The sequence below is a fragment of the Nicrophorus vespilloides genome, unplaced genomic scaffold (genome assembly GCF_001412225.1).
Source record: "Nicrophorus vespilloides isolate i.1.1-1 unplaced genomic scaffold, Nicve_v1.0, whole genome shotgun sequence".
In the NCBI taxonomy this organism is placed as follows: Eukaryota; Metazoa; Arthropoda; class Insecta; order Coleoptera; family Silphidae; genus Nicrophorus; species Nicrophorus vespilloides.
Genome location: NW_017096594.1, coordinates 583,289 through 609,304, shown reverse-complemented (window position 1 = coordinate 609,304; position 26,016 = coordinate 583,289). Strand labels below are relative to the sequence as shown.

Here is a 26,016-nt window from a genome sequence, read left to right as displayed (position 1 = left end):
TGTCCTTTTTTGAAAACTAAAATAAGTATAAATTATGCATACACAAGCTTGTAGTTATGTATAATACACAGCCCGATTTTTTGAGTACAAATTAAGAACAGTCGTATTATAGTCGAGATTTTACAATATACTCATTTTAACACCTTAACAATTCACATTTTTAAGTGATGACATTAATTATTATCACCATCATAATCATCTTCGCATAAAATACCAGCCTTGCAGTTGAATAATAAAAATAACGATGTTTGTACTCGTGTATAATACGCATGTCCTTTTTTGCAAACTAAACTAATTTTGCACACAATCTTGTACTAAAGTTTAATAAACATCCCAATATTTATTGACTACAAAATAAGTACATAGTATGCGAGATTTTGCAGTATATTCATTTTTCAAAACTTCACATAAAATACTGGCCTTAATTTTTAATAATTAAAATTACGTATTCTTGTATAACGCATGTACTTTTTGAACCTTAACAATTCACTTTTTATTTAATAATGTTAACGACATTAATCGCTGCCACTAGTATAAAGCTAATCTATTGCTGTTGGGTGAACGTCAAAGATATTAGTGATGAAATTATAATTACCACCATCATCATCATATAATAACACCTGCTCATCCTTCCATAAAATACCGTCCTTGCTGTTAATGAAAATAATGCGTTTTCGTATTCATATATAATACGCACCCGTTTTGTGAACAAAACTAAGTAGAAATGATGCGTATTATAATATAGATTTTACAGTGTATTAATGTTGAGACCTTAACAATTCACATTATTTGGTGAATGCATTATAATTATCACCATCAACTAATGACACTATCATAACTTCACATAAAATACTTGCCTTGATGTTCAATAATGATAATTACATTTTTTGTATTCGTGTATAATACGCATGTACCTTTTGCAAACTAAAATAAGTAGAAATTATGTACAAAGTATGCCTATAACAATCGACATTTTACAGTTTATTAATTTTTAGACCATTTTTTTAAATATTGTTGATGACTTTAATCGCTGCTACTAGTATTAAGCTAATATACTGCTGTTAAGTGAACGTCAAAGATATTAGTGATGATATTATAATTATTACCATCATCATAATCATCTGATAATTCCTGCTAATCTTCCCATAAAATAACGTCCTTGCTGTTAATGAAAATAACTTGATTTCGTATTCGTATATAATACGCACCGCGTTTGTGAACTAAACTAAGTAGAAATGATGCGCATTACATATATTGTGTTGTTAAAATTATAATTCCGACGTATTGCCATGATATCGGTTTTATAATTAAAAAAATATGTTTGCTCCTTTGATTGCGTTCCTGTTTTTCATCTCTCTGGATTAAGTGACTTTCTTCGGGTGGCTTGTAAATGGCAATATCCGAGCCGAACTTAGTGTAAATATTATTTCAAGAGCTAGCGCAGAATAGGGCCGGCAGAGCATTGTAGCTACTAATTACACAAAATAAACATTAATTACGGCATGCGAGCGAGCAGATATAGGAATCCCATGAATATTTATACGGTCGGTTCTGGCGCACGCAATGCGCACAAAATCAATCATTTTCGTTTTATCGTCGACCTGTTCTCCGATTTTTTTTTTATCCAACCATTCCCAGTTCAAAACAGAAATACAAAACGTATCGAGAGAGAACGAGAGAAAAAATGGTGGAAATACTCGGTGCCTCATCCCCCTTTTTTTCCAACCCCCTGCGTCTGCTAAATAAATAAATAAACGTTGAAACAAATAACGTGTGCAGTTCTGGTTGTTGCAATCTCCCGCGAACATAAATTGTCCCCGACGGTGGCAGAGATATTAAAGTCTCGAACTATATATCTCAGCTTTATAGATTCCCTCTGTGAAGTCGTAAAGTTTTATAGGTCAGCGGGAAAATTTAAAATACACTCCGACGTATAGGATTTCGGAACCTATCCCCCTACTTCTTCTTCTTCGGTATTCCTCATCCTCGAGGAGGAGGCTCGATAAACGCTTAGAGTTTAGCAAGAGGGTCCGACTTCTCTTCATGTGAAGCAGGAAAGGAACCCCAACTCCCCACTTCAGTAAGGTTTAATCTGCCCGGTGATCTTCAGTCGGCAGTGCAAAGCCGGCACGTCATGGCATCGAGCCATGGCTATTTAACCCGGAACACTAAGTCTATACCCGAGGGTAGGAAACATGCAAATCACCAGTTCGAGTATTCCATACCCGGCAATTTTGCTAAAAACAACTTGTGAAATAATAAAGAGAGGGTGCACAGCTGCGCCGCTTCAGCTGTATGAACGAGATGCAAAAATAAAATAAATGTACGAGTAAACGAACAAAACTAAATTATCCACACTTCGGTGCTATGCTAAACTGAAACTATTATAAGCATTTTTGCAGTGAAACAAAAATGACCGTTTTCATTCGACTAATTAACTTTTTCATTGCCTTCACTTTTTTACCCCAATAACAACAATTTTTAATGTATTTTTCTCAAGCTAAAGTAAATAAAACATATACTTATTTTAGAAATTTTAAATACCTCACTTAGTCCTATTTCGGTCATTATATATATATTTACAATACAGTTTATGAAAGTACTGTAATTTCCGATTGACTACTTCTAAATCTTGATAATATATATTTTTTAAACTATTAGAAACATTTTTACAGCAAAACAAATATTACAAAAAAATAATCATTCGTTTTAATTATCATTTGCCTCATCTTGTTTACCCCAATAACAACAGATGTTAATATATTCTTGTAAGCAAAACTAATCATAAAACGTTATTAGTTCAAAATACAATACCTCGCTTAGTCCGATTTCGTTCACTTTGGATTTGTTTAACTTCTATACAGTAGCTTCCGATTCACCTGTTCATAGTTATAGTAAAATGTATTTATCACGAGTTTAATAGTTTCTTTGAAATATTATAAAAATAACTGTTTTCATTAATTTACTTTTTCAAAATGTTCCAATAACAACAAATTTTAAATTAAATACTACCCATTCTTAGTTCAGAATATTAAAATACCTCGATTAGTGCGATTTATATCATTTTAAGATTCATAGATTTGCTATAATATTTTATAGATAAAGTAATTCCCAACTTCCAAATTTCATGTCTTGGAAAGATATATTTTACATAAGTAGTTTCATTTTATTTATTTAAATATACATGGTTTGAGTTCACGATTTTATGTCTACCTATAAATTTGGTTCAAAACACGTGTATAATATAGTAATACCTCGCCTAATACGTTTTAAACCATTTTCTATGATACGGCTTCTTTTCCTTTATTTCTTTGTTCACGATTTGTATAATACAATAAAATTTTGCTTTAAAACGCTTTTTAACTTTAATCACAAGTTTTAATTAATATAATAGATTTTGTCAAAAACATATGCAAATTATTTATTTTGTAAAGTATATAAATACATTTTGTTCGAAATTCATTCATAGCACAATAATACCTCGAAAATTCGTATTTCAATTAGTATTGTTTTCGTTCTTACATGGTTTATAAATTATAAAATATAGTAGTTAAAGTTATTCACACTCTACCAATTCCAGGACTTAATGCGATGTGGTTCGTATTAATTTCAGTGTTATAATTTCATTTATATAATGAGTTGTCACTTCACGAATTCTCATTTTATCAAAGAATAATTGATACGAATTAACTTTTATATATAAGAACTGTCTTTGTTTGCATTACCTCAAATTTGACTATTTAGGACAGTTCGAGTCATTACAAATTAGTCTCTTATTTAAAATAGAAATACGTACTTACTTACTTATATTAATTGTTTGGTAGTTCAAAGTTACTGAAAAATAATTGTGTTTTAAATAATTTCATTGCAACAATATTAATTACTTTTTCAGTCAATAAAAAATATTCTAATTTTGTATCCTTTTAAAACTAAATACTGTTTAAAGTTACAAAAGGTATTTGTAGTAATACTAACTTCAGCGATAAAGTAGTTAAAGTAAGTTATTAATGAGTGTGAGAAAAGTGTTGCTAATAAGCTGTAATTTGCCGCGAACGAAAATCCTTGAAATTTCTCTGCATTGTCTCTCTTAAACAGTCGCCTCCGCAACTTTCCCAACGGCGTAGTTGCCTTTAAGAATTAAACAAAATTCGAAACAACCAGGTCCATAATTCCTATTGTTAGCAGAGAAAATCTAATTTTCCCAGCCGGTCGAGAGGGACCAATACAAACACGAGGTCGTAACTCTCGCTCATCGTAAAGAAAACACCCTTTTCCCGGCGCATGCAACTCTAAAACTAAACCTCTATGCGAGATCAATCGATACTAAACAACACACAGCCAGCCACTCTGAATTGTTTTCAACCTCCACTTTTGTTTTTATCGCTGATCAATTTTTCACATTCAAAGTGGACACTGCACAAAAGCGCTTCATTTATTTCGTATCGATATGGACTTTCGTTTGGAATACATTGGATATTGAGTTTTCAAAACAAAATAAAAATAAAAATTGGAAGACAAAAAACGAAATCTAAATTGGAATTTAATTTAGAAACTCGTTCGGAAAACTGTTCGAACGTGTCCATGTGAGTGAGTTATTTTACGAGGCACTTGTTCGGTCGATTGATCATTAGTTTAACGGCACATCATATTTCCGTATCGCATTTTCTATTAGAAAATTAGCGATAAAATTTTATCGTAATATTAAATTTTCCCTATCCTATATTATGATTTTATATTTCATTGCTTTCAGACAGATTCACCGCACACCAAAACGCTATTACGCTAATGAACTTTCCACATATTTTGACACAAGCACCTTAATTTAAGTATGATAAAAAAATGTACGTTCCTTTATTAGCTAACATATATTAGTAAAATCCATAGGCTTGATGGTCTCTTCGTTCGAGTTACGACAGATTTGTTACGAGTCACTATAAATTAAATGATGTAGTTAACCTAAATTCTCGAACATCTATGTATATGGTTATAGTTCCATTAAATCAGAGAATTGCATAGAAATTATAGTATTTGCCTACTTAATACAAACTTAATAATGTATATCATTTTCTTATTATAATGATAAATATTGTTTAATCAATACGAAAAAGCGAGACTAGTAGTATTACAAACACATTATGTAGTAATATACCCAATATGATCAGCAATAATATACCTACAATACTCTTAAAATCAATAAAAATAAATACTAAATAATCCTCTATAATCCTAAAATTCTATATAGTTTAGTAATTTTATTTAAGTCAATGATTTTGAAAAAAAAATCTTATAACTAATAAATATATAACTTATACAATAACTAAACTTATAGACAAAATCTAAAACTTAGATTATACTCTAACTGCATGAGTATAACATATTACTTAACTTGATCCTAGAAAATATCATAGTTTTTATCCATCCGAGCGAAGAAGAGTAGCAGATGCAAGAATCAATAGTGTTGCAGTGTTGCATCTGCTACCATGCCTCAATAGGAAGGAAAAACTAATAAAGTTGTGTATCAGCATCATATCTGTGGGTCTGAGATTGAAAGACGTTTTATTGTAACTGAGCCACATATACATTATACAAGACAGTAAGAATATATATCTTCCTTAGAATAATATGGCTAAGACAAAATAATTACAAACTTACGTCCAGTATAGTCCAGTGATTTTGTACTAGTATAAATTAGTGAATTATCCTAATAGAGTCGATGATCATGTAGCTATGTGGGTCTAAGATTGAAAGAAGTTTTAATGCAATTAAGGCACAAATAATTTATATACATGATATTTGAGATTCTTACCTTAGAGTATGGTTCTGACAAATTAATACTAAGTTTACATCCAGTATAGTCCTATTGTATACTAGTACAGTTAATTGTCCTAGTAATGTCAATGACCTTGTTATTATGTGGGTCTAAGATTTAAAGTTTGACTGCTTATATAGTGAACAGTTTTAGCATTTCGATGATCATGCAGCTCAGGGGTTCCCAAACTATACTACACGAAAATTTTGATATATTAACATAAATTTTTCCCTGAGATAGACCAATGATTTCACTTGTGGCACCGCAGAAAAATTCTAATATATGAAATGCGCCGCAAACCAAAAATTTTGGTTAGGGGTTCCCAAATATAGCTAATATTCTGAAATGTCTTTGTCTTGAATGAAAGATTAATAGTATTGCTATCTACTTGTACTGAAATCTGAAGTACTCTCGAAATAAGCCAAGTGCTTTTGTAAGTTACTGAACATGCATTAAATATTGAATAACCATTTAAATACGGATATATATTTAGCATCTAAGTTACTTGTTCAAAATAAATAATTTAAACTTATTTTTTATTACATAACACAACTACATGAACCACATGTAAAATCAATTTGAAACGTGAAAAACAATGACAAATAATGGACAATGCAGCTCTTAATGATAAAATAGTAAATAAAGCCTCTATTATAAGTAGTTAGCAGTCGTGTAGTTGATTTTATTGATATAACCGTTCTGTAAAAGTAATTTGCTTTTGGGTATTTGATTTCGTAAGTGGCGGGGGCGGCATTCAAACACCTACGGCCTTTTGTTGGATTAATTTATTTATGGCTCGAGCGGTGGCAGTTATTGCCATTCGAAAACCGCACACACAAACACACAGCTCTATCCGCAAACAAAACGTAAATATTGATCGCATCCAAACCGAAACAAGGTATTATTTAATTCGCGCGGCCGTCATTAGGATCCAATGCATCGTGATTACGCAATACGCGAAATGTTGATTAACATACAACGAATGGAAAACATACCTCGAAATGACAATACAGAAGATCAACCAATATTGTTTCAAATTTGCTTTAGTTACTTGTTTCGTTTAATTTATGGTGATTATAATCAGGATTTTTTATAAAATTGATCATTCAGTTAACGAACAGTTCTGACTATGAACAAATCGGACAATGTATACAATTCGAATAACGAACACATTACCGTTACTTTCGGGACACTGTCATGACCCTATGAAACAATCTTAAATCTATGAACAATTCACTACCCAAATTATGGATTATGTTTTATAACCCACTGAACTATAAAAGTGATTGATGTTGTGAATATGTAAACATTCTGAATGTAATTGAGATAACGCAGTGGCAAATGTGCAATTCTTTATGGTAGCAGATGAAGATGACTGAAACAAGGGTGGAATACTACGCAGCATGGGGCAAAGATAATAGAAACAGAAGAACTGTTACAATGGGGAAGCACCGAGGGTAGAAAAATGAAAATAATAATGATATACGGAAGGTAGTAATAAAGGATTTTTTAGGGGTATCAACGCAACTGCACTTAATAATAACATCTAAGATGATAGAGTATAAAAGGGAGATGAAAAATATTGTGAAGCTATACAATAAAACATATGCATTTTAGTTATAATCTACTTAAATTATACCTAGAGTTATTAAATTGTTTGAGATAGTTAACATTAATTTTATTAGAAGTAATAATAGTAAAAGCTTCTGTATAATGCGCATAATTTATACTAATTTTAATTCGTTTTCATTTCCACAAATCTCTCAAAAAAAATCGCAAAATATAAAATCTAATACTTTTTCAAAAATATCTTATTTTCATAAAACTTTGTTTATTACTCAATATAAACTTAAGAAGATTGTAGTAAATCTAAAATTGCTTCAATTTTAAAGTTTCTGTTGTAAAACAAAGCAAGTGTAGTGAACTGAAAATTATTAACTTTTGACTTGACACAATAAAATCACTCATAAATCCGTGATACAATAAGAAATTAATAATGATTATATCTCAATTCCGATAACTTTTATAACACCCCGTATACTGGGAATAGCTTTCAGTGTGAAGGTTCTCGAAATTACGAAACTAAATGAAGTGAGCCCAGGAGTACCATAAATCCCAGATCCTGCGGAACATTAAGTTTAAAACTTAAACTCTGCAACATCCACACGCCATCTACATACGTATATAAGACATCAGCATCGTGTCCGTCGAGTTACGATTAGTAATCCTGAGATGCGCAACCTGCGGCTTGATTAAATGGTGTGGTTTCGATGAAAATTTTCAGTTGAGACATTCTTCAGGCGGAATGCACTTCAGGAAATGACGTCGTCGGACGCAATGCATCTTCTCGTGAAACTCTTAAAACTACAATTCACTTGTCCCGCGGTCGGAGGGGTGACGGTTCGCAATCCAACATCCCTTCCTACCCCCCATGTGACATCCTCAACTCCCTACGTCGTTCGTCGGCCGCATTAAATCTAATTAAAAAGTTTCGCACTTAAAATTTTATTACAGCATATTTTAAATAGTTCCGCACCCATTAACATTCAATTAATTTAATTACAGTGAATAAAATTAGTTGGAAGCCTTGGCCAATTTCTGCACGAAACGGTGGCTGCCACCCAAAAACCTTGCTGATTTATGTCTCGTTTTATCTTTAGTATCCACTTTTTGCTCTTATTCAGGGGTAATGATCCTTTGTACATTGTTACATCTAGAAGTACCTTGTTTATATACCGACTATCTACGACTATACAGCGAATCACTGTTTTTTTTTTCTTCCTAGAGAATAAAATTATACGTTTTGTTTAATTCTAGTAAATACATTTTAAATTGAAATTTCTAAAAAAAAATGTAAATAACTTTAGATTATTACTATAAAATAAAAACAGAATTACTTTTTAATAAATGACTGTATGTAAATGATGTAGTAACGATTAAACGTACTGTGTTTGCTATTGTGAGCTTTACCTGAAAATGGTTGACGTTTACTAAACAATTGACGCTGCACTTTGAACAAGCATTCAAAGGAAAACGCCGAAATTACTCTCAACTGTAGCCATTGTATCGACTCCGCTATGCAGGTGGATAGATTATAATGACAATGGCATTACAACGTTGTCCTCCATACAAACATACAGATACATACACAAAACAGCCTGACATAATGGAATTACTTTTGCTTACACGTTTCCGCGCAATTAAAAATAATGAGCCGTATAAATGCGGTGCAAAAATCGCCCCAACATTACCGTTTCATTTCAGTTGTTTATTTTTTTTCTCTCTGTTCTTCTTCTTCCCTTCATCTCTCCTTCACTCTCCAAGTACATTGTGTATGTGTGTGTCTGTTGTTTTTACCCTATTTCTATCCTCAACTCACGCCCTCGCCGCCCTGCGTGACTTTAATGAGCAAAAAGTCCCATCCGATGGAACGATTCGGAGGAGACAAACCGACTGCGGAAGTAAAAACGGGCCTGGAATAAAGATCACTCCTGAGGGGTGGCGGTGTTTGCAGGCAGGGGTCGTTCTTGGTTCCTGGTGTCGGAGATATATAGTTCTCGCGGCGTGAATGGCACCCGCGGGATCTTAAAACCTGTGTAAGGACTTTTCCGAGACCGGCCCCGCAATCCGATTACCTAATGGTTAATGGTTTTAACTACCATTATAAGAAACCAACCCCGGTAATCTAGCTCCTCACTAGAGGCAGATGATCACACCCTCACGTATCACCACCGCCTCTTATAGAACTATAGTTGGGGAGAGATGCCATATTTGACCCGGCGCTTAAGTTGGACCACTATCGTAACATAACCTGTACATAAGTTAACTGATGCAATAATTTATACAAGAAAGCATCTTTTGGATGCAATTGAATTGTTAATTGATAGTATTTACACTGTCCTAATATAATTAGAAAAATAAGAAATTATATACTTATGAAGTCTATTTGATATTTTTTCAATAATTTCTAAAAGTTTCCTTTAAAACACAATAATGTGCTTGATCATAATAGAATAAAAACCCAGAATGTAATAGCAAATAATTTCTGTAATTCCAAACTAAAGAAACCAAAATCATCAAATGTTTAACAAAAATAGAGACAAAAACATATAAAAACAATTTATTATTTTATATCTGAAATGAAGAAACACAAATGTAATACTTGGGTCCACAAGACAAAAAAACACTTTTCCTTACTTTTTATATAAATAAATTGAAATTAATTCAATTGTCCAATCTAGGAACCAATTGTATTATTTTCATAATTTTTTTTAAACAATAAATTGTATCTTTTTGAATGTATAAATGGTAACATTTTATTTATTATTTTTAAAAAACATTCTAAAATTAAAAATGTCATTCGTCTCAGTTTTGTTGAGTTTTCCCAATTTTCTTTATTCCTTCGGATACATCTTTCGGAAAACACCGCGACAACTTAAATTCATTATTAGTTTATTAACTGGCATCAGAATTTACTGCTGCTGGAAAATTGAAAAGTTTGCAGCCGGCAGAGTCGACTCGGTCTGCAATTTATTATTCATCGACCGCTGCACACCCTTAGGTATACATATATACAAGGGACTGTACGTTCCCTATTTTTTCTTTTATTTTATTTTTTTTCTCTTCTTCGGATGTTCGGAAATATAGGATGTGCATGAGGAGGTTCGGTTGCTTCACAATTAATTCACGAACAGATATCTCCGGCACACTATTGAATATAAATATCCCATTTATACTTGCGGCTGCTCCATTTATATTTAATGAATATATCTATACCTTATTTGAATATTCCCTCAATGCTAAAAGTCTGTGTTGCAAATTGTATTTTAAATTCATGTTTTAACTTTTATAAATGATCACTTTCTTTCCTCTATACCAAGAGTCAGTGAACCGGGGTAAATTACCCCAACTCGGTTAAAAATGTATTCTTGTGGTGGTACTGAATACTTTCACCAATTAAAATATTAGAATAAAATTCTTTTTCTCGTCATGATGGGGTAATTTCAGCGTAAATGAATATATTTTGGGATAATGGTAAAAAAAAGACCCTACTATTACTCATATACAAATCAAGGCACTTTTAATACAGTTTAAGAGTCCTCGATTAGTCCGGTTTCAAATATTGGGTGATATGGGCGGATTTCGATTGTATTAGCAATCTTCATTAATAAAATGAATTTTTCAGGCAATTAAATATATTTGTCTTTGTAAATATATTCAGGAAATTATAGTATATTACCGTAATTATATTCAAAAAAACGGAATTTTCATTAGAAATACATTTATTCTTCTGATTGTATACATTTTTGATTCATTAATGTACCAGAACAGTGAATTAATCATTAATGATGCTTTTTATAATATCACCTGGTATATTCATTAAGCAATAATTTTGTATACTCAATTAACTATTTTATTTCTTCGAAATTGAATTATGATATTTATACTTTTTTTTTCTGTCATTATATCCAACTTAGTATAAATAATGAAATAATGTTTATTGGTATGTTTCTCTAGTATCTTCAAGATATTTGGTAGGCAATGCGCTCGTTGGTTTAGAATATTGATTCTTGTTCATATTGTAATATGCTTTTCTGTGTACAAAAACAGAGCAGCTCCAAAACATTAGGGGACGTGTCGTTAATGATTGTGTGCAGCTGGCGTTTCTCCTTTAAATAATAAATGGTTCACTGAGAGCTAGTTGTGTTGTTCCTTGAGTCTTGGGGGGATTATGTCTCGAGTGGATGTATCTAATTAAGTCGCGTGCCGTTTCGTTTCGCAGGATTTTGACGTTCTGCTATTTGGCTGCCTTCAACTGGTGGTTGCTCCTCTGCCCCGCCACCCTCAGCCACGACTGGCAGATGGGATCAGTACCTTTAGTCACCTCCATCTGGGACACCAGGAATCTGGTCACCTGTCTCTTCTTCGCCATAGCCCTGGCGTTGGCCATCAAAAGCTTGATGGACTACGAGGTAAGCAAACCCAAACCTTTTATTAACATCCAAATTTTATTAAGTTCGTGCAATTCCGAATATTATTCACCAAAAAAAATGGGAGAGTGAAGGAAGAAAAGACGAGAGAAAGACGTAATTACCGAAATGTTCGCTTCCGAAGGAAAATGTAATTATAACGGATCTACCCCGATGGGTGCGGGGGAATGGTATTAACCCAATTTTCCGAAGCGGCATTAAGTTTAACCGTAGTTTAGGCTCTCAGCTTCGTAGTGTGGGCATGTGTGAGTATGTATATGTGGGTCTGTTTGAACGGCATTAGGTGGACAATCGGCGGCCGCACCTGGTGGGAAATAAAGGGGAAAACCGCAGCTACTGTTAGTTTATCGGTGACAGGTAATCCGGGTAGTTGGTGGTCACCATTAAACTACCCTTGCGGTCGCGCGTCGTCCAATAAAGAGCTCACTTTGTATTTCCGTTGTCCGTCGTCGAATAAAATGCAGGCCGGCATTAATTAAACAACAAATCTAATCTGGCAGTTGGTCCATCCCCAGCATCTTTCTATTTCCTGCCTGTTTTTTTATTTTCATTGACCCCGACCGATTTTCGTTTAATCATCTACCGAAGCCGCCTTTGATGTCACCCGATTTGAAGTGAAATTGGGACTCAATGCGCTGTATAATTGAATAACGGATGTCCGGATAAGTTGAGATCAAATAACTTTAAATCAACTACGGCGGTTTGGAAATACTAAAACGAAACTATAATTACCAAGTATTTTAACATCAAAATACAGCTTTTTATTTTAATTAAAATAGTTACTAATTACACAAATTGATAATATTTATTTAAAAAGTAGCTTAAATATTTATTTATAATCATTAGATAGATTTACAATATTCATGTGACTACAATTTTGTTCTCGAGAATAATTATATTATTATTTGATAACATTTCATTAATTTTACGAAAAGTTATTGAAAAATAAATCTAATGTCATAAAAGAAATGTTACTATTTTCTTTTGCTGTCATTATTGTATGGTTAAAATTAAATAAAATTTCATGTAATTTTATTTTGAAATATCATTTTTTTAAATTTTATGCCTGAAATCATTGTTCAAATATATTAAATTGTAATGTTATAGAATCAGTCAAAAATCTATTTGAATTTTTATCCTATAACTTCGAAATTGAACATTATAATAAGTGACAGCTACGAAGATCAGTTTGAATGGATTACATATGATTTATTTACAATTCCACAAGATGTTTGTAACCACAACAACAGGGAGTTTTTGAGAATACCGAAATTACCTTTCCATTATCTTGCATATAACAATTGGCAATTTCAAGTTAAAAAACTAACAACCATGATATTATTGACTGCATATTCATAACGAATAGATTTTTCAAGGGTCTATATTGCAAGCCCGACAACCGAAAGACCGTCTATTGAAATCCCGACGTTCAAAATCCCGAGTGTATCGAAATCCCGGCTGGCTCAAAATCCCGACGTTTGAAATCCCGACTATATCGAAATCCCGACAGTGTCTTTTATTATAAATTTCTACAAAAACATTTTTATGGTAGTTGGGATTATGGTAGTCGGGATTTTGACATAGTCGGGGTTTCAAGCGTCGGGATTTCGATACTCTCGGAATTTTGAACGTCGGGATTTCAATAGACGGTCTTTCGGTTGTCGGGCTTGCAATATAGACCCTTGAATAATATAGCTCAATCTGCAAGTAACAGGTACTTATAAGCATCAAAAGGATAAGTGACAGTTAACAAGATAAACATGAGACACAAATGTTATATCTACTCTTTATACCAATTTATCATTTCAACTACAGATATTTTTGGAAAATACCGGATTTATCTTCAATATTTGTTTAACATTAATCGTTGTTAATATCATAAAACATAAAAAAAAGTTTCAACTATATGTGCCTTTAATATTTAATTAACATCGAGGTTATTACATAACTATGGGAAATTATTATTCCAAGAATTTTTAACCGTGAGATTATTTATTAAATATTAATTACAATTGAATTATAAATAATGTAGGTCAATTTTTTCAAGTAATAATAGCGCTTGTGAATAGGTATCAAAAGAAATGACAGTTAACAAAATAAGCACTAGAAACAAATGTTATTCCTACACTGTATGAAGTATTTAACTACAGGATTATTTGAGAATACCGGATTTTCATTAACTAAAAGAAATTTAAATTACAAGAATTATCAACCATGATACTATTTACTATTATAGGGCAATTTGCAAGTAACAATAACACTTAATATGTTTTTGGATCGACTAAGTAATGTGAAAACAGTTCTTTGTGTAGGAAGATACTTTGAATATAATTATTTTTATAGCACTTTGATTTGTTAAGCAGAAATGTTTATTACTTATTCAAAGTTCATTCCTATTATTGCATAATCTCCCCCTATTTAAATGCAGCTTGTTGAAAAATCGATTTAACTAAATTAAAAATGAGCTGTAATGATATGAAAATCTCTTAGTAATTGAAAAATTACATTTTCTATAAATCGACCATATGTTGCTTGATTGTATCATCTTTTCCGTTGGAAATATTCAATTTGAAAATAAGTCTTTTTATTATGATTCTGAATGTGAGTGAGTAACTCCAGCAGAGTGTATTGAAGTTTGCTACATATTAAATCCGGTCGGGCGATATGAAATTTCTTCAATTTAATGGCAACATTAAGACGCATCCTCCACATGCAGGATATTCATCCTGAAGGATGAGAACGAGGACGAGTATATTGCCCCAGTCCGATGGGGTGCGCTTTCCTGCTCGATGGAACGCGCATTGCCAACATAATAAATAATACCCCCCGTATTGTTTTAATATTTGCATTTCAACGTTGCTCCACTCCACGAATTTATTTTTATGCGATATGCGCCGGCATATTTTTATTACGGACGATACCCGGCCTCTCCCTTTTTCCATCTAAATTCCACTCCGGGACAAAACGAGGAAGTGAAATAGGAAATTGCATTCCCCTCCTCACCGACTCTCATCCACAATTTCTACCTGTACATTTCTTTGCCTTCTGTTCGGCATACCTATGTATCTTTTCCTTAAACCTGTTGCGATCCTGCAACACAAAACAGGACTATAAATAAATTTTATTGATTTCCTCGTTTATTTTTTTTTATCGCAATCAACTCAAATTAAAGACATCCGGATTTGCTTCATTCATGTCTCGTTAGTATAGATAAAATAAGTTTTTCTTTAACTTTAGTATCTAAATAAATAAACTAATGTATTTCATTATTTCAAGTAAAATTGTTAAATAATAAATTGTTATAAATTTTCTATTCAAACCTAATATTCTTAAGTCATTGTTTTATTTTATTTGAAATGATGATATTTTAGTAAACATGAATATATTACATCTATATGTTGCCCACATTTTTACGATTTTCTATATTGCATAAAAATATGCATTTCCAACCATTTTAATAAAAGATAAGAAATTGCAAAGCTAGAAAAATATTTATAAAACTTTCATGAAAATAGTTTTATCATAGTTTTTCGTGTTCAGTACAAATTCTAATTTTTCATAAAAACAAAATATAAATGATTTTATTTGAATTTGTTCAATTTTTAGGTATATACTTTCTTTATTAAATAAATTTTATTAATGTCAATTCGACTTCGTATCAATAATTCAAAACTATAGGAAATTTTATATGAACAAAGAAATTCGAAAACTTATTTTAGTAAAAAAATTCTTCCAACTTCTTTAGTATTTACGTGTTTTTATTTAAAACTATTTTCTGTCATTATTTTAATTATTCAATGTTTTCAATGCATTTCTAGTATATAGTTTGCTTAATTAACCAATTACATTCATATCAATTCAATACAAGTTATTGTTCAATTCAAGAATTATTATGTAGTACGTCAATGTGTATAGACATTCATGAGTTTAATTTATTAATTGATTCCCCGATGGTTGTGCATTCGATCAAAGTTAATTAACTGCTGCATAAAGTACATTTAATTAAGTCGAAGATCAAATATTGGCATATTCAATATTGCGTGCTCGTTTATGAATATCGGTATGCATCTGGACGTTGTTTGGGAGGGGGTGGAAGGATGATGAACATGTGAACTGATTTCGATAAATGTTTCGAGAATGAAATATCCCTGAATATATCCGACGCATCGTCGAGATTTATTATAATAATAGCAATTTATCGTCGGCAACGATCGATCCACGTTCGCGTCGACATGTTTCAGATTAATACAGAAACAACAACAACGGGCCGATGCGAATAGGCGGAAGGTAGAGCATACAAAACAACAGCAGGCAAACAACGAAAAAACAACAACAATAATACATTGTCATATGTACACGCTCGGTCCGTTATTTTATGTTCTGCAGTATTCACGCAAGCTGTGTTACAACTATGCATTTTTACATTCACTATTCTGTTTCTGAAAACAGACAAATCATTCTGAAAATATTGAAAAATATACATACATTCAAGAAAAACTATAGTAACTTATAGTTTATTTTAATTATTATAGTATTAGAAGAGATTACATTATTTCTTTCCCTACTATTTCTACTTCTAAATAGCACAATTTAAGGGTTAAAATTAGAAATGTCATATTTTTTAATCGATCAGAATTTGAGAAATAAAATCTATGTGTCAAATTATTTAAAATATTATTAATATCGTTACTAATTTTTGAGCTTTGCTACAATATTAATACTCTTTATTAATATATTTTTCTATGGAACTTTCCTTCATTTGAGATCATTTTTAAATGAAGCATATTAAAAACATATGCAAACTTTAGGGCAGAACAATGTTTCAATATTGTATTTTCACTTTACAGAACTTTCCATATGTTGTAACTGGAAAAATGTAAATTCTATTCCTGAAAAAAAAATGCACAATACACGTTCGGTGATGTGTAAATGTAAATCTGTACGTGTATACCAAAAAGCTTCAAATCGATAAGTAAATATTATCAATTTTGTAAAACCGTTCTTGCGAAGCGAAAATCGCTGTTCCTCTCCCAGCTTAATCAAATTGTAATCTATGTGTTTGCCCCATGGAAATACGCATTATCAAAAAAAAGCAAAGAGAAAAACAAAGCAAAAACTCGTGGGATGAAAAATAGTAGCACGGAGGAAATTAAATATCCATTTGGGATCGGAAACTAATGACCGTCCTCATTTCTTTTTCCGCCTCCTGCGATCATCAGAACCCGAAGAACGTTCCCGTTGTTCTTGGTCTTCTCTTGCTGGTGCTACCCTTTTTGCCTGCTACGAATCTCCTAGTGACTGTGGGTTTCGTCGTGGCCGAACGAGTCCTTTACATTCCGAGGTAACGTTTCTTGTAAAATGTACAATAAATAGGTCTTAATTTATTGTTTTTCTGATGTTCCTGTTCCAGCATGGGGTGTATTTTATTGGTGGTCTACGGCATGAACACGATGTGGGGTTGCTGCTCCCGCCACAGACAGACCGTAACATGCTTCGTGATATTAATGCTGACTGCGAGTTGTCTGCGAGTTGTGATCCGTAACCGGGATTGGAGGTCGAGGGAGTCCCTGCTGAGGTTCGCAAGATGAAACCCTTCCGCAAACATTCCCACTGAACCCTTCAATTGTTTTAGGGCCGGCATCATGACCCTGCCGCACAACGCCAAGATGCACTACAACTTTGGTAACTTCTTGCGCGACTCATCGCGACCCGAACTTGCCAGAACACATTACTTTACTGCTCTCAGGTAATCTCATAACCACTTTAGTTTTGTTTGCATTTAGTTTTTTTTTTATATTTACGTGTCAATTTATGCTTACGAAAGTTAAGCAACGCATCGCACGGGTTGGTGACCTTTCACGTACTTAATATTAATTAAATTTACATTTCAGTGTTTGTTCAACTATACGTACATGATTCATATCTATAATCTTACAAACCTACAGATATCCGTCAAAATTGAAGTATGAACTCCATTTCAAATCCCCATATATTTTATAACGAAGTGTACATTCATGCGAATGAAGAGATACAAGTTTATGCATACAAATTATAAATTTAAATCTCTTTTCCACATGTATCTTATGTTACGTTAAGTCCAACATTCAATGTAAATCCATTAATCATATTATGAGATCAACTACTTTGATGCGACATATTCCATATAATATTTGTTCCCTTTGATAAAAAAAGGTATACAACAAAAACGACCCTTACAAATCATCTTTTTTCCTTCATTTTTCGGGCTTTGTATGTAACTTAATACTGGTTGAATGGGGGAGAGTGGAGAATTCTAGAGTGGAAGCTAGTTCGGATGGGCATTGTTTCCGTTTTATGTTTAAGCCCGGAACGGGACGGATTTGAGGCATAAACAAAGTTCGTTATTAATATTGATACAATTAGGGATTATGTTACAGCTGTAGGGGCTCGTTTAATCTGACCGTACAACATTATCCATTCCAACTTATCATAATATATTCTGCGTTATCCCCGGATTATCCTAATGCATATCAAATATATTCAGTTCAACTTTTCTACTGCCAAATTGCCTAATTAAACTTCTATGCAGGAAGTTACCCTGATTTATAGTTATATTTTATGTATATTTACATTCAAAAATAATTTACATTTTTGTACCTTTCTTCAGTATTTTCATAATGTACATTAAATATAGTTATTAAAATTTGGTAGTAAATAATTACAATTTAATAATAATTTCAGTATAATTATCTAAACCATGACCTAAATATATTCTTGTCAATATTGCTTAAGTATAAAAATCACTGATAGATATTGAAGTTTATGAAGAGGGAAGAGCTTTCATAAGTTGATTTAAAACTGTGATATTATACCCGAAGTGTGCCGTCTATACTAATTACATGTTTCTTTTGGACCTGCATAGACTGTGGCCTACATATGCCAGCGCTCACAACAACTTGGGAACATTGATTGGAGATGAAGAGGAAGCCGAGAAACACTTTCTGCTTGCAATACGTTATTCCGTGGATCACGTGAACGCTCATTACAACCTGGGACAATTATATAGGTGAGTTTTCGGTGTTGCACGACCTGCTTTGGTTCAGGTGGATCCGGTGAATATAAGTAATTGCTCGTTGCAGGAAATCCAACAGAAGTGCAGACTCCGAAAGGATGCTGAGGCGCTGTTTGAAAATCGAACCGCACTTCACGCCTGCCTACATCGAGTTGGCACGCTTGAAGGGATCCAGGGATAGGTCAGTTGGTGCCCTGTTGAGGAGGACCGTCCAGCTGAATCCCCACAATCCGCACTACATAACGCTTTACGCTCAATGGCTATTGGAAAAAGGTGATTTTTGCAGAACTATTTTATACAGTGGTATTCAAACTTTGTTCTCTAGAGAACGCAAATCCTCTTTTACAAAAATAGAGATGGAGTTTTATAAATAAACTATAATTTTGGGCTGCCTAATCTACATGGAATAATGAAGTCTGATGCTGGTGGGACAACATAGTATATTGCTTAAATCAATTTGGAAATTAATTATTCAATGTATTGCAGCTATAATTATATTAAATCCGCCACTGATTTTTACTTATTAACGTAGCGAAACAAATATATAATCTTATGGGATTACTGAGTAGACAAAAGTTGAATCCACTGGTTTTGTAGAATAAGATTAACGGTCGAGCATCGAACATGTGTTTACTTATAAACACAATCTTGCAAAGCCGTAGATCTTTCCATGTCAGCAAATAAATAATTGTGTTGGTGTTTAGGAAACGCAAGGTTATCACTGAAATATTACTGGAGGTCGTTATCAGTTTCACCCACTTATTTGGAGGGCGTAATGGGGGCCACGAGGATCCTGCGGAAATTCGGAGATCACGCGAGGCTCTTCCAATTAATCACAAGGTACTTACTTTCCGTCTAGCATCCGGCATGTTTCAAGTTTTCACCCATAAATTTTCTTTCCAGGTACCAATGCATGCTGCGGCTGCGAAGAGGTCAGATGCCACTCAGCCCACACATCTACCTACAGGGTTGGCACCTCAAGAGCGAACTCACCAACAAAGCCAAAGCATACGACAACTGCCAGAATCGATACGTCAGTATAATAGATAAAAGGCATAATGCGCCAGCAATAACAATATGTGTATTTGTAGGGCGATAAATGCGTGAAAACGAAAACCAACAACTTCCCCGCGGAACAACCCAAATGGTCCGCGAAGCTGAAGCTTAACAACAAAACGAAAGTCGGAAGCGTCAGGAGTGAAGGCGTCAATAAACAATGCAGCAAAGCGGGAGACAGGAAAATTAAGCATCGACCTTCAACTCCGATCATGGTCCATCACATTCTGGATACAGTATAAATTCTCGTGATGCAAACAAAAACACCACCCACAAATAACACAAGCGTAAAAAGCTACACATTAACACAGAAACCAAATTTGCCAACTCATTAACAGTATTCCTGATTTTGCATTCACGTCCTATGGGCTCACGAAAAAATAATTAAAAAATACAAATCTATACATAAATTAATTCTACTATATACATAACGTTTATATATGATACTATAAGCAAATTAAGATTGAAACAGTATTATAATATTAAAGGACTCAATTGAAGAAAACTGTAGCTTAAGTGTAACATTAACGAGACAAAGGTTATTTTATTAAAAATTCAAGGATGTTTGGATACACGAATTGTGATTACTAGTGTAAATAAGTTAAGTTATCGATGATATTGAAATAAAGTGCTTTTCTTTCGGTTATCCACAGATGGTTCTCCCTTTAATTTTATCAAGTGTTTAATAGTCGGTATACCCGGATTGATGTGGGATAACAGAAGTAGTAAATAGGTGATATCAGTTATAGTTATGTTTCCGCATTTTGGGGCCATTCACACAGTATACTAAAAAAAATATTTACCTAACAAAAAGAAAAAAAAACACGATTTATTTTATGCAAAATTTGAGATGTTTGTATATTTTGGATTAGTTTTAAGGTATGTTAATCTCTGGCTTTATTGATTCAGAGAACCGACGATTGTATAAACTGTATAGTTTTTTGATATTAACTAAATAAATTTAATGTGTAAGTTTAATATATGGTAATAAATATATATATTGGGAATTCGAAAGATAATTATATGGAATTTTTGTTGACAATATTAATATAATATCATTAAGGAAGCAACAAAGTCGCTTGTTTTATATTCAACAAATGATATAAGTAACAATTGATAAATCACTCGATATATATTTATATTAATTGCAAAAAAAATGAGATCAAAGATGAATGCTATAATTTACTGAGCAATATTTTATATATTCTGTCAAGTTTGTATTAATTTATTAATGTATCCATTAATACTGTTATGAAATAAAGTTTAGATTTCGGATGAACAATAGCAAACAGACAGTCATTTGCAGATAAATCCTTCTAGTAGGCAAATCAATTAAATAAGCTTTATTAATAACAATACTATTATGTTTTCGTACCAGATATGTTAAGAAAGTAAATATTTTATATTGCTCACAATTATCGCTCATTTTATTTTTTTAATATTTAAACATTTTATAAGTATATATACTATTATAATCAAAGACGTAGTCACTAGCAGCCTAATAAATGTATTTTATAAAATTATAATTAATCATTACAAACATCAGCGCTCAATCTTTGCAACCTCAAGCTTCTGAACTATTCCAAAGGATGGCGCAGCAAGTATAATGCTTTGAAATAAAATTGAGAAAGTTTTGTTTTTAACACTAGATGGCAGCATATGGTTTACATCTCAATTTCTAAGAATTTCATTACAATAGTTTTCAATTCCAAAGCCATACACTGCTGTCTTTATCTACTTTTTAAATAATTACGTAACATAAAATCAAGAATTAATTTAACAAATATGTTTATATAATGTAATATGTACACAGATTTTTATATATTATTGATGCAGTTAAGTAATATGTATAATTTTAAGAATATATTTGTAATTGATCAATTTAAATTAATTAATTTTGCTTGTTATAAATTATGTTCAACTATAATAAATATTTGATTTTATTGCTATGTTTTTTGTATTTTCTGTGATGAAATCACGTTTATTCTTTGATTTGATGTAGAAAAACTAGGATAAGGTGTATTTAATGGTTGATCAATTAGTAACAAAAGGTGACCGAACACAATGTGGAATGAAAGTGAGTAAAAACTAGTAAAATATAAGAAAAGAGTATATTTTGGAAATTGTAAGTATAAGACCGTCGTTCCTATAAAAATCGCATTATAGAAGACCATAAAATATTGATTTGGAATTTCTGAAAGCATGAACAACAAGGAAACAATCGGCGATAGGTTAGTAAACATATTTGCACGCCACTTTAATTTACCATTGGCGGTCGTGTGCAATCGAATGAAAGTACCGGAGAAAGTATAAAGCCGGATCTTTTTGATCGGAAACAGTTAGTTCCTATCAAAATGCGGCTACAGACAAAGCTAATCGGAAGTCTGGCGTTGATTGGTTCCATCTCGTTCGCATTACGTTTCGACGCTCTGAAAACATCATCAAATATCGGATATGGAAAAGATAATAAGGATGGGTATCATCTGGAGATGGGGCACGAATCCTCCAAGGGACACAGCAAGGAAAGTTACAAGGATAAGGGAAGAAAAGGGGAAGACTTGAAGGGAGTGCTTAAAGGGTTCCACGATGAAGACGGTGGTAACAGCAAGAGGTACCATAACGGCAAGGACCAATTCCAGAAGCATTTCAAGGGAAGACAAAGCCATAAAGGTGGCAAATTTGGGGAGAGGAAAGGTCACAAGAAGGGACATAAAACCAAAGGATACCATAACAAATTCTATAAGGATGAATATATTAAGGAGCACAAGTTTTACGATGATTACCACAAGAGCGGCGAGTACAGCAAATACGGTGACAGGCAGAGCGGTTTCAAAGCCGGAGATGGTGACGGAAAGAAGGGTCATGGGTACAAAAAATCCGAAGATTCAAGCAAGTTTGGTAACAAGGGCAACAGCGATCATGGTCATCGGATAATCGAAGATTCGGGATACGACGTGAACGAAGGAAAGGAAAAGAAGCACGAGCATTACAACGAAGGAGGCAAAAAAGGTGAAACGCGCAAAGGCAACCGTTACCTCTACAGCTCGTGAAAGTGAAATAAGCCATAATCATGCATATTATTTTTTTATTTTGTTACTATATTATTTTATATCAAACCAAAAGTAAAATATAAATATTATATATAAAGAAAACAACAAACAATTTATTAATTTGTCCAAGAAAGTGGTGTGTCGATGTAGACTTTTACTGATGTATTTGGTTTCGGTGGGTCGATGACTGGATTATTATCTTCGCCTAAATAAGAGCAATAAGGGAGTTCGTAAACCATCCTCATTTTCAAACGGTCGCACAGCGTAGCCCTGCAGAAAATATATACTGAGTTTCTTTGCTCGTTCTTAAGATTAATACGTATTACGTGTGGACGTTTGTTGCGTCAACGCGGACAATCCTAAACCCAGTATCTGCAGCTAAATCACGCGACGCTCTGACCAACCTTCCAGCTACTCCTTTCCTCCTATCGCTTCGCCTCACAAAAACATTCGCCATCTAAACAGAATAAAGATAAAATGAACTCCTTACTCATTATATATGAATTGCCTAGTAACTTGTCTTTGCACAAATACTTCAAGTTGTAGGTATGCTTATATTATTTAAATGAAGTGCAGTTGTTAAGAAAATATAGAGATTATCTACATCCGCGACTTCTGTTATTAGAAGTGGAATAACAAAAAAAAACATTTCTTAAAAACTTGTATCTACGATTAAAAGAAAATGAAAAAAAAGTTGCTTAAGATGTTTGCGACTATGTAATAGTCGTTAAGTAACTTTTGAAGTATTCCATAGAGAATATTGTATAAGTATTTCCATTTATACCTGAATGAATAGAAGTTATTAGGTAAGTTTTGCGTAATGAGTAGCCACATCTACATTATATAAGAGAAATCCCGTTTATTTAAAGTGGTTGCACTACACGTGCAAATTCTCTTATCAGTAATGCTGACGGACCTTTAGATCATCAAAAATGAAATAACTTACTTCAAAAACTTGCAGGTCGCAATATCGTTCCCATAATCTGGGGACCTTTTGGAGATAAGCAAAGAACATGAACAGCTTTGTCATCTTATCGTCGCTCAACGTGCATGCGAACTTCTCAGTCATCTTCGGATCCCAAGGCACGGTTATTGAGTTCAGCGAGGCTCCGACCAGTGATCCATTGTATTTGCACCTAGCCACTATGCTGTATCCCTGGGCGAGGACTTTCAAAGCTTGATCATCGAACACCGAGTTCCTGTTCCGACCTAGACCAAGGAAGGACGTGGTCGGCTCATCCGGATAATAGGCGTCCCACATTAGGTCCAGGATATCGCAAGCCTCCGACGTTGCGGCCCTCGTGACAATGAATGGATCGTCCATCTATGGATCACCGAAATATGACATAATACACCACACACACAAAAAAACCGAATGATTATCTTTCTCCCATTGTTGGATTGGATTAAATTAAATTAGATTGTGTGCATTGTGCACGGCTGGATGTGCATCCATTCCGCGGGATCAAATAATTTCCCGTGGGAATTGCGCCGACGTTATTTAATTTATATCATTTTGTTTTAATCCCTTTTCCGAATCGGACGCACACAAATAAAATATTGGAAGCTGCAATGTGCCATTTTTTTTCATGTTGTTGCTCTATTATTGTTTAACCTACTTTAGATTTCGCAACGGTAATTCAATATTAAATCACTGTGCAGTAGATGGGGGTTTGCAATTGGCCGCAGGTCTTTAAACATCCGAGGATAATTTTCTATAGTTGGTGATTAATTCAGGATGTACGTATTGTTGGGGAGTTAAATTATACTTGAAGCGAAACTGTTAATTAGAAGACCTGGGAATTACACGGCACAGCGTAAATCAGCTTTACGATCATTTTGTTAATGTCGGTACACAATAAACATGTCTAATTACATATATGCACCTAAATCACGTGCTAACCTACATGATTTTGTTTAATTGTAATAAATGCAGTTCCATTTACAAACATATTTGTTTACCATAAGTCATGTATAAACAAATAAAAAGTAACAATTTGATGATAAATTTCGTGATTATTCAATGTGTTTTTTAATAAATTCTTAGAAAAAAATAATTTTACAGTTATTTTTCACTTTTACTAATGGTTTATAACTAGTTTCTTGAAATCTATGTGTTTGTGAAATATAAATAAAGTTTTATAAATTTGGCTATGATCAATACATGAATATGTGAAATTATATAAGTGACAAGTAATAACGAACTAATTGAAATAGTTTGAAACTTTCTTTGTACGTATAATATTATGGTAATTTGTATTTTGGTCGCTAATATTCTATTTCTTTGTTTATTGATTTGTGGCCAACGTCCAAAAAAACTCAGATTTCATCTTATATAATATTTTCTCTGTTTGAGCGTACAGTCACGCTTTTTGTCTTATTACAAACCATAGAATTCACATAACCATACTAATACACAATAGTATCAAATAACTTTCATTTGGTTTGATGGATCTTTCCTATATTGAAATAGAATAAAAATTAAATGATCTCACCGGTTTTGGTTTACTGAAGAAATTCATTTTCTGTACATTTGACCTGGTGGACGGAATCCAAAATTTCGAGCAGAGTTTCAGAACGGAGGCCATCGCGCTATCACAAGAATTTAACTCGAAATTTGGAGCTTTGTAGTTTCGCTGCGAATTTTGACCTACATCGAAAGTTGAACGTGATTTGAAAATTTTGACTCTGACATATTTTTATCGGGTGTCAACTGATCAAATTTTGCGCGGATATGTCGATTCCTTGCCGACGAAATTTTTACGTAACGTTTTGAAACGGTCTGAAAACCATCGTTTTGGCCATTCATTGTGTATTACGTGTGAAATTTACGAGAACGGAGGGGAACGAGCAGAAAGAAAGAGCGAAAGAAAAATAAATAGCGCACGCAAGAAGGGAAGGCGTTCTGTGATGATTTGCGTAATGGAAAAACCGCAAAGAGATTTGTGAGTGGGTGGGTGAGTTTCTGATCCCTTCCCAACTGGGTCTGCCCAAAAAGGTGCCGTTTATAAATGGACCCGCGTTATAGAGTCTGGACACATTTCGCGATAAATTATCCGG

At 33.1% G+C, this 26,016-nt stretch overlaps 3 protein-coding genes across 4 annotated transcripts in view; 2 read left to right on the top strand and 1 right to left on the bottom strand.

Moving 5' to 3' along the window:
• Nucleotides 1-20,838, top strand: part of LOC108557490 (transmembrane and TPR repeat-containing protein 1-like) — a 274,214-nt gene extending 253,376 nt beyond the window's left edge. For both annotated transcript variants that reach the window (XM_017914017.1, XM_017914018.1), the window contains exons 9-17: nucleotides 11,592-11,781; nucleotides 17,019-17,140; nucleotides 17,210-17,374; nucleotides 17,432-17,545; nucleotides 18,701-18,844; nucleotides 18,918-19,123; nucleotides 19,555-19,690; nucleotides 19,754-19,883; nucleotides 19,942-20,838. In XM_017914017.1, the coding sequence (XP_017769506.1) occupies nucleotides 11,592-11,781; nucleotides 17,019-17,140; nucleotides 17,210-17,374; nucleotides 17,432-17,545; nucleotides 18,701-18,844; nucleotides 18,918-19,123; nucleotides 19,555-19,690; nucleotides 19,754-19,883; nucleotides 19,942-20,148 (1,414 nt within the window). In that variant the 3' untranslated portion in view covers nucleotides 20,149-20,838. The remainder of the gene's footprint in view (nucleotides 1-11,591; nucleotides 11,782-17,018; nucleotides 17,141-17,209; nucleotides 17,375-17,431; nucleotides 17,546-18,700; nucleotides 18,845-18,917; nucleotides 19,124-19,554; nucleotides 19,691-19,753; nucleotides 19,884-19,941) is intronic.
• Nucleotides 20,839-22,260: 1,422 nt separating this feature from the next.
• LOC108557452 lies at nucleotides 22,261-22,956 on the top strand. The gene has a single exon (XM_017913959.1). It carries the CDS (start codon nucleotides 22,261-22,263, stop codon nucleotides 22,954-22,956), a length of 696 nt encoding a protein of 231 aa, XP_017769448.1.
• A 116-nt stretch (nucleotides 22,957-23,072) lies between these two features.
• LOC108557451 (dopamine N-acetyltransferase-like) lies at nucleotides 23,073-24,306 on the bottom strand. The gene is made up of 3 exons (XM_017913958.1): nucleotides 23,903-24,306; nucleotides 23,283-23,413; nucleotides 23,073-23,226 (listed from the first exon to the last, which is right to left on the bottom strand). The coding sequence occupies exons 1-3, from the start codon at nucleotides 24,278-24,280 to the stop codon at nucleotides 23,073-23,075; spliced, it is 663 nt and encodes a 220-aa protein (XP_017769447.1). The 5' UTR covers nucleotides 24,281-24,306.
• Nucleotides 24,307-26,016: the final 1,710 nt, after the last annotated feature.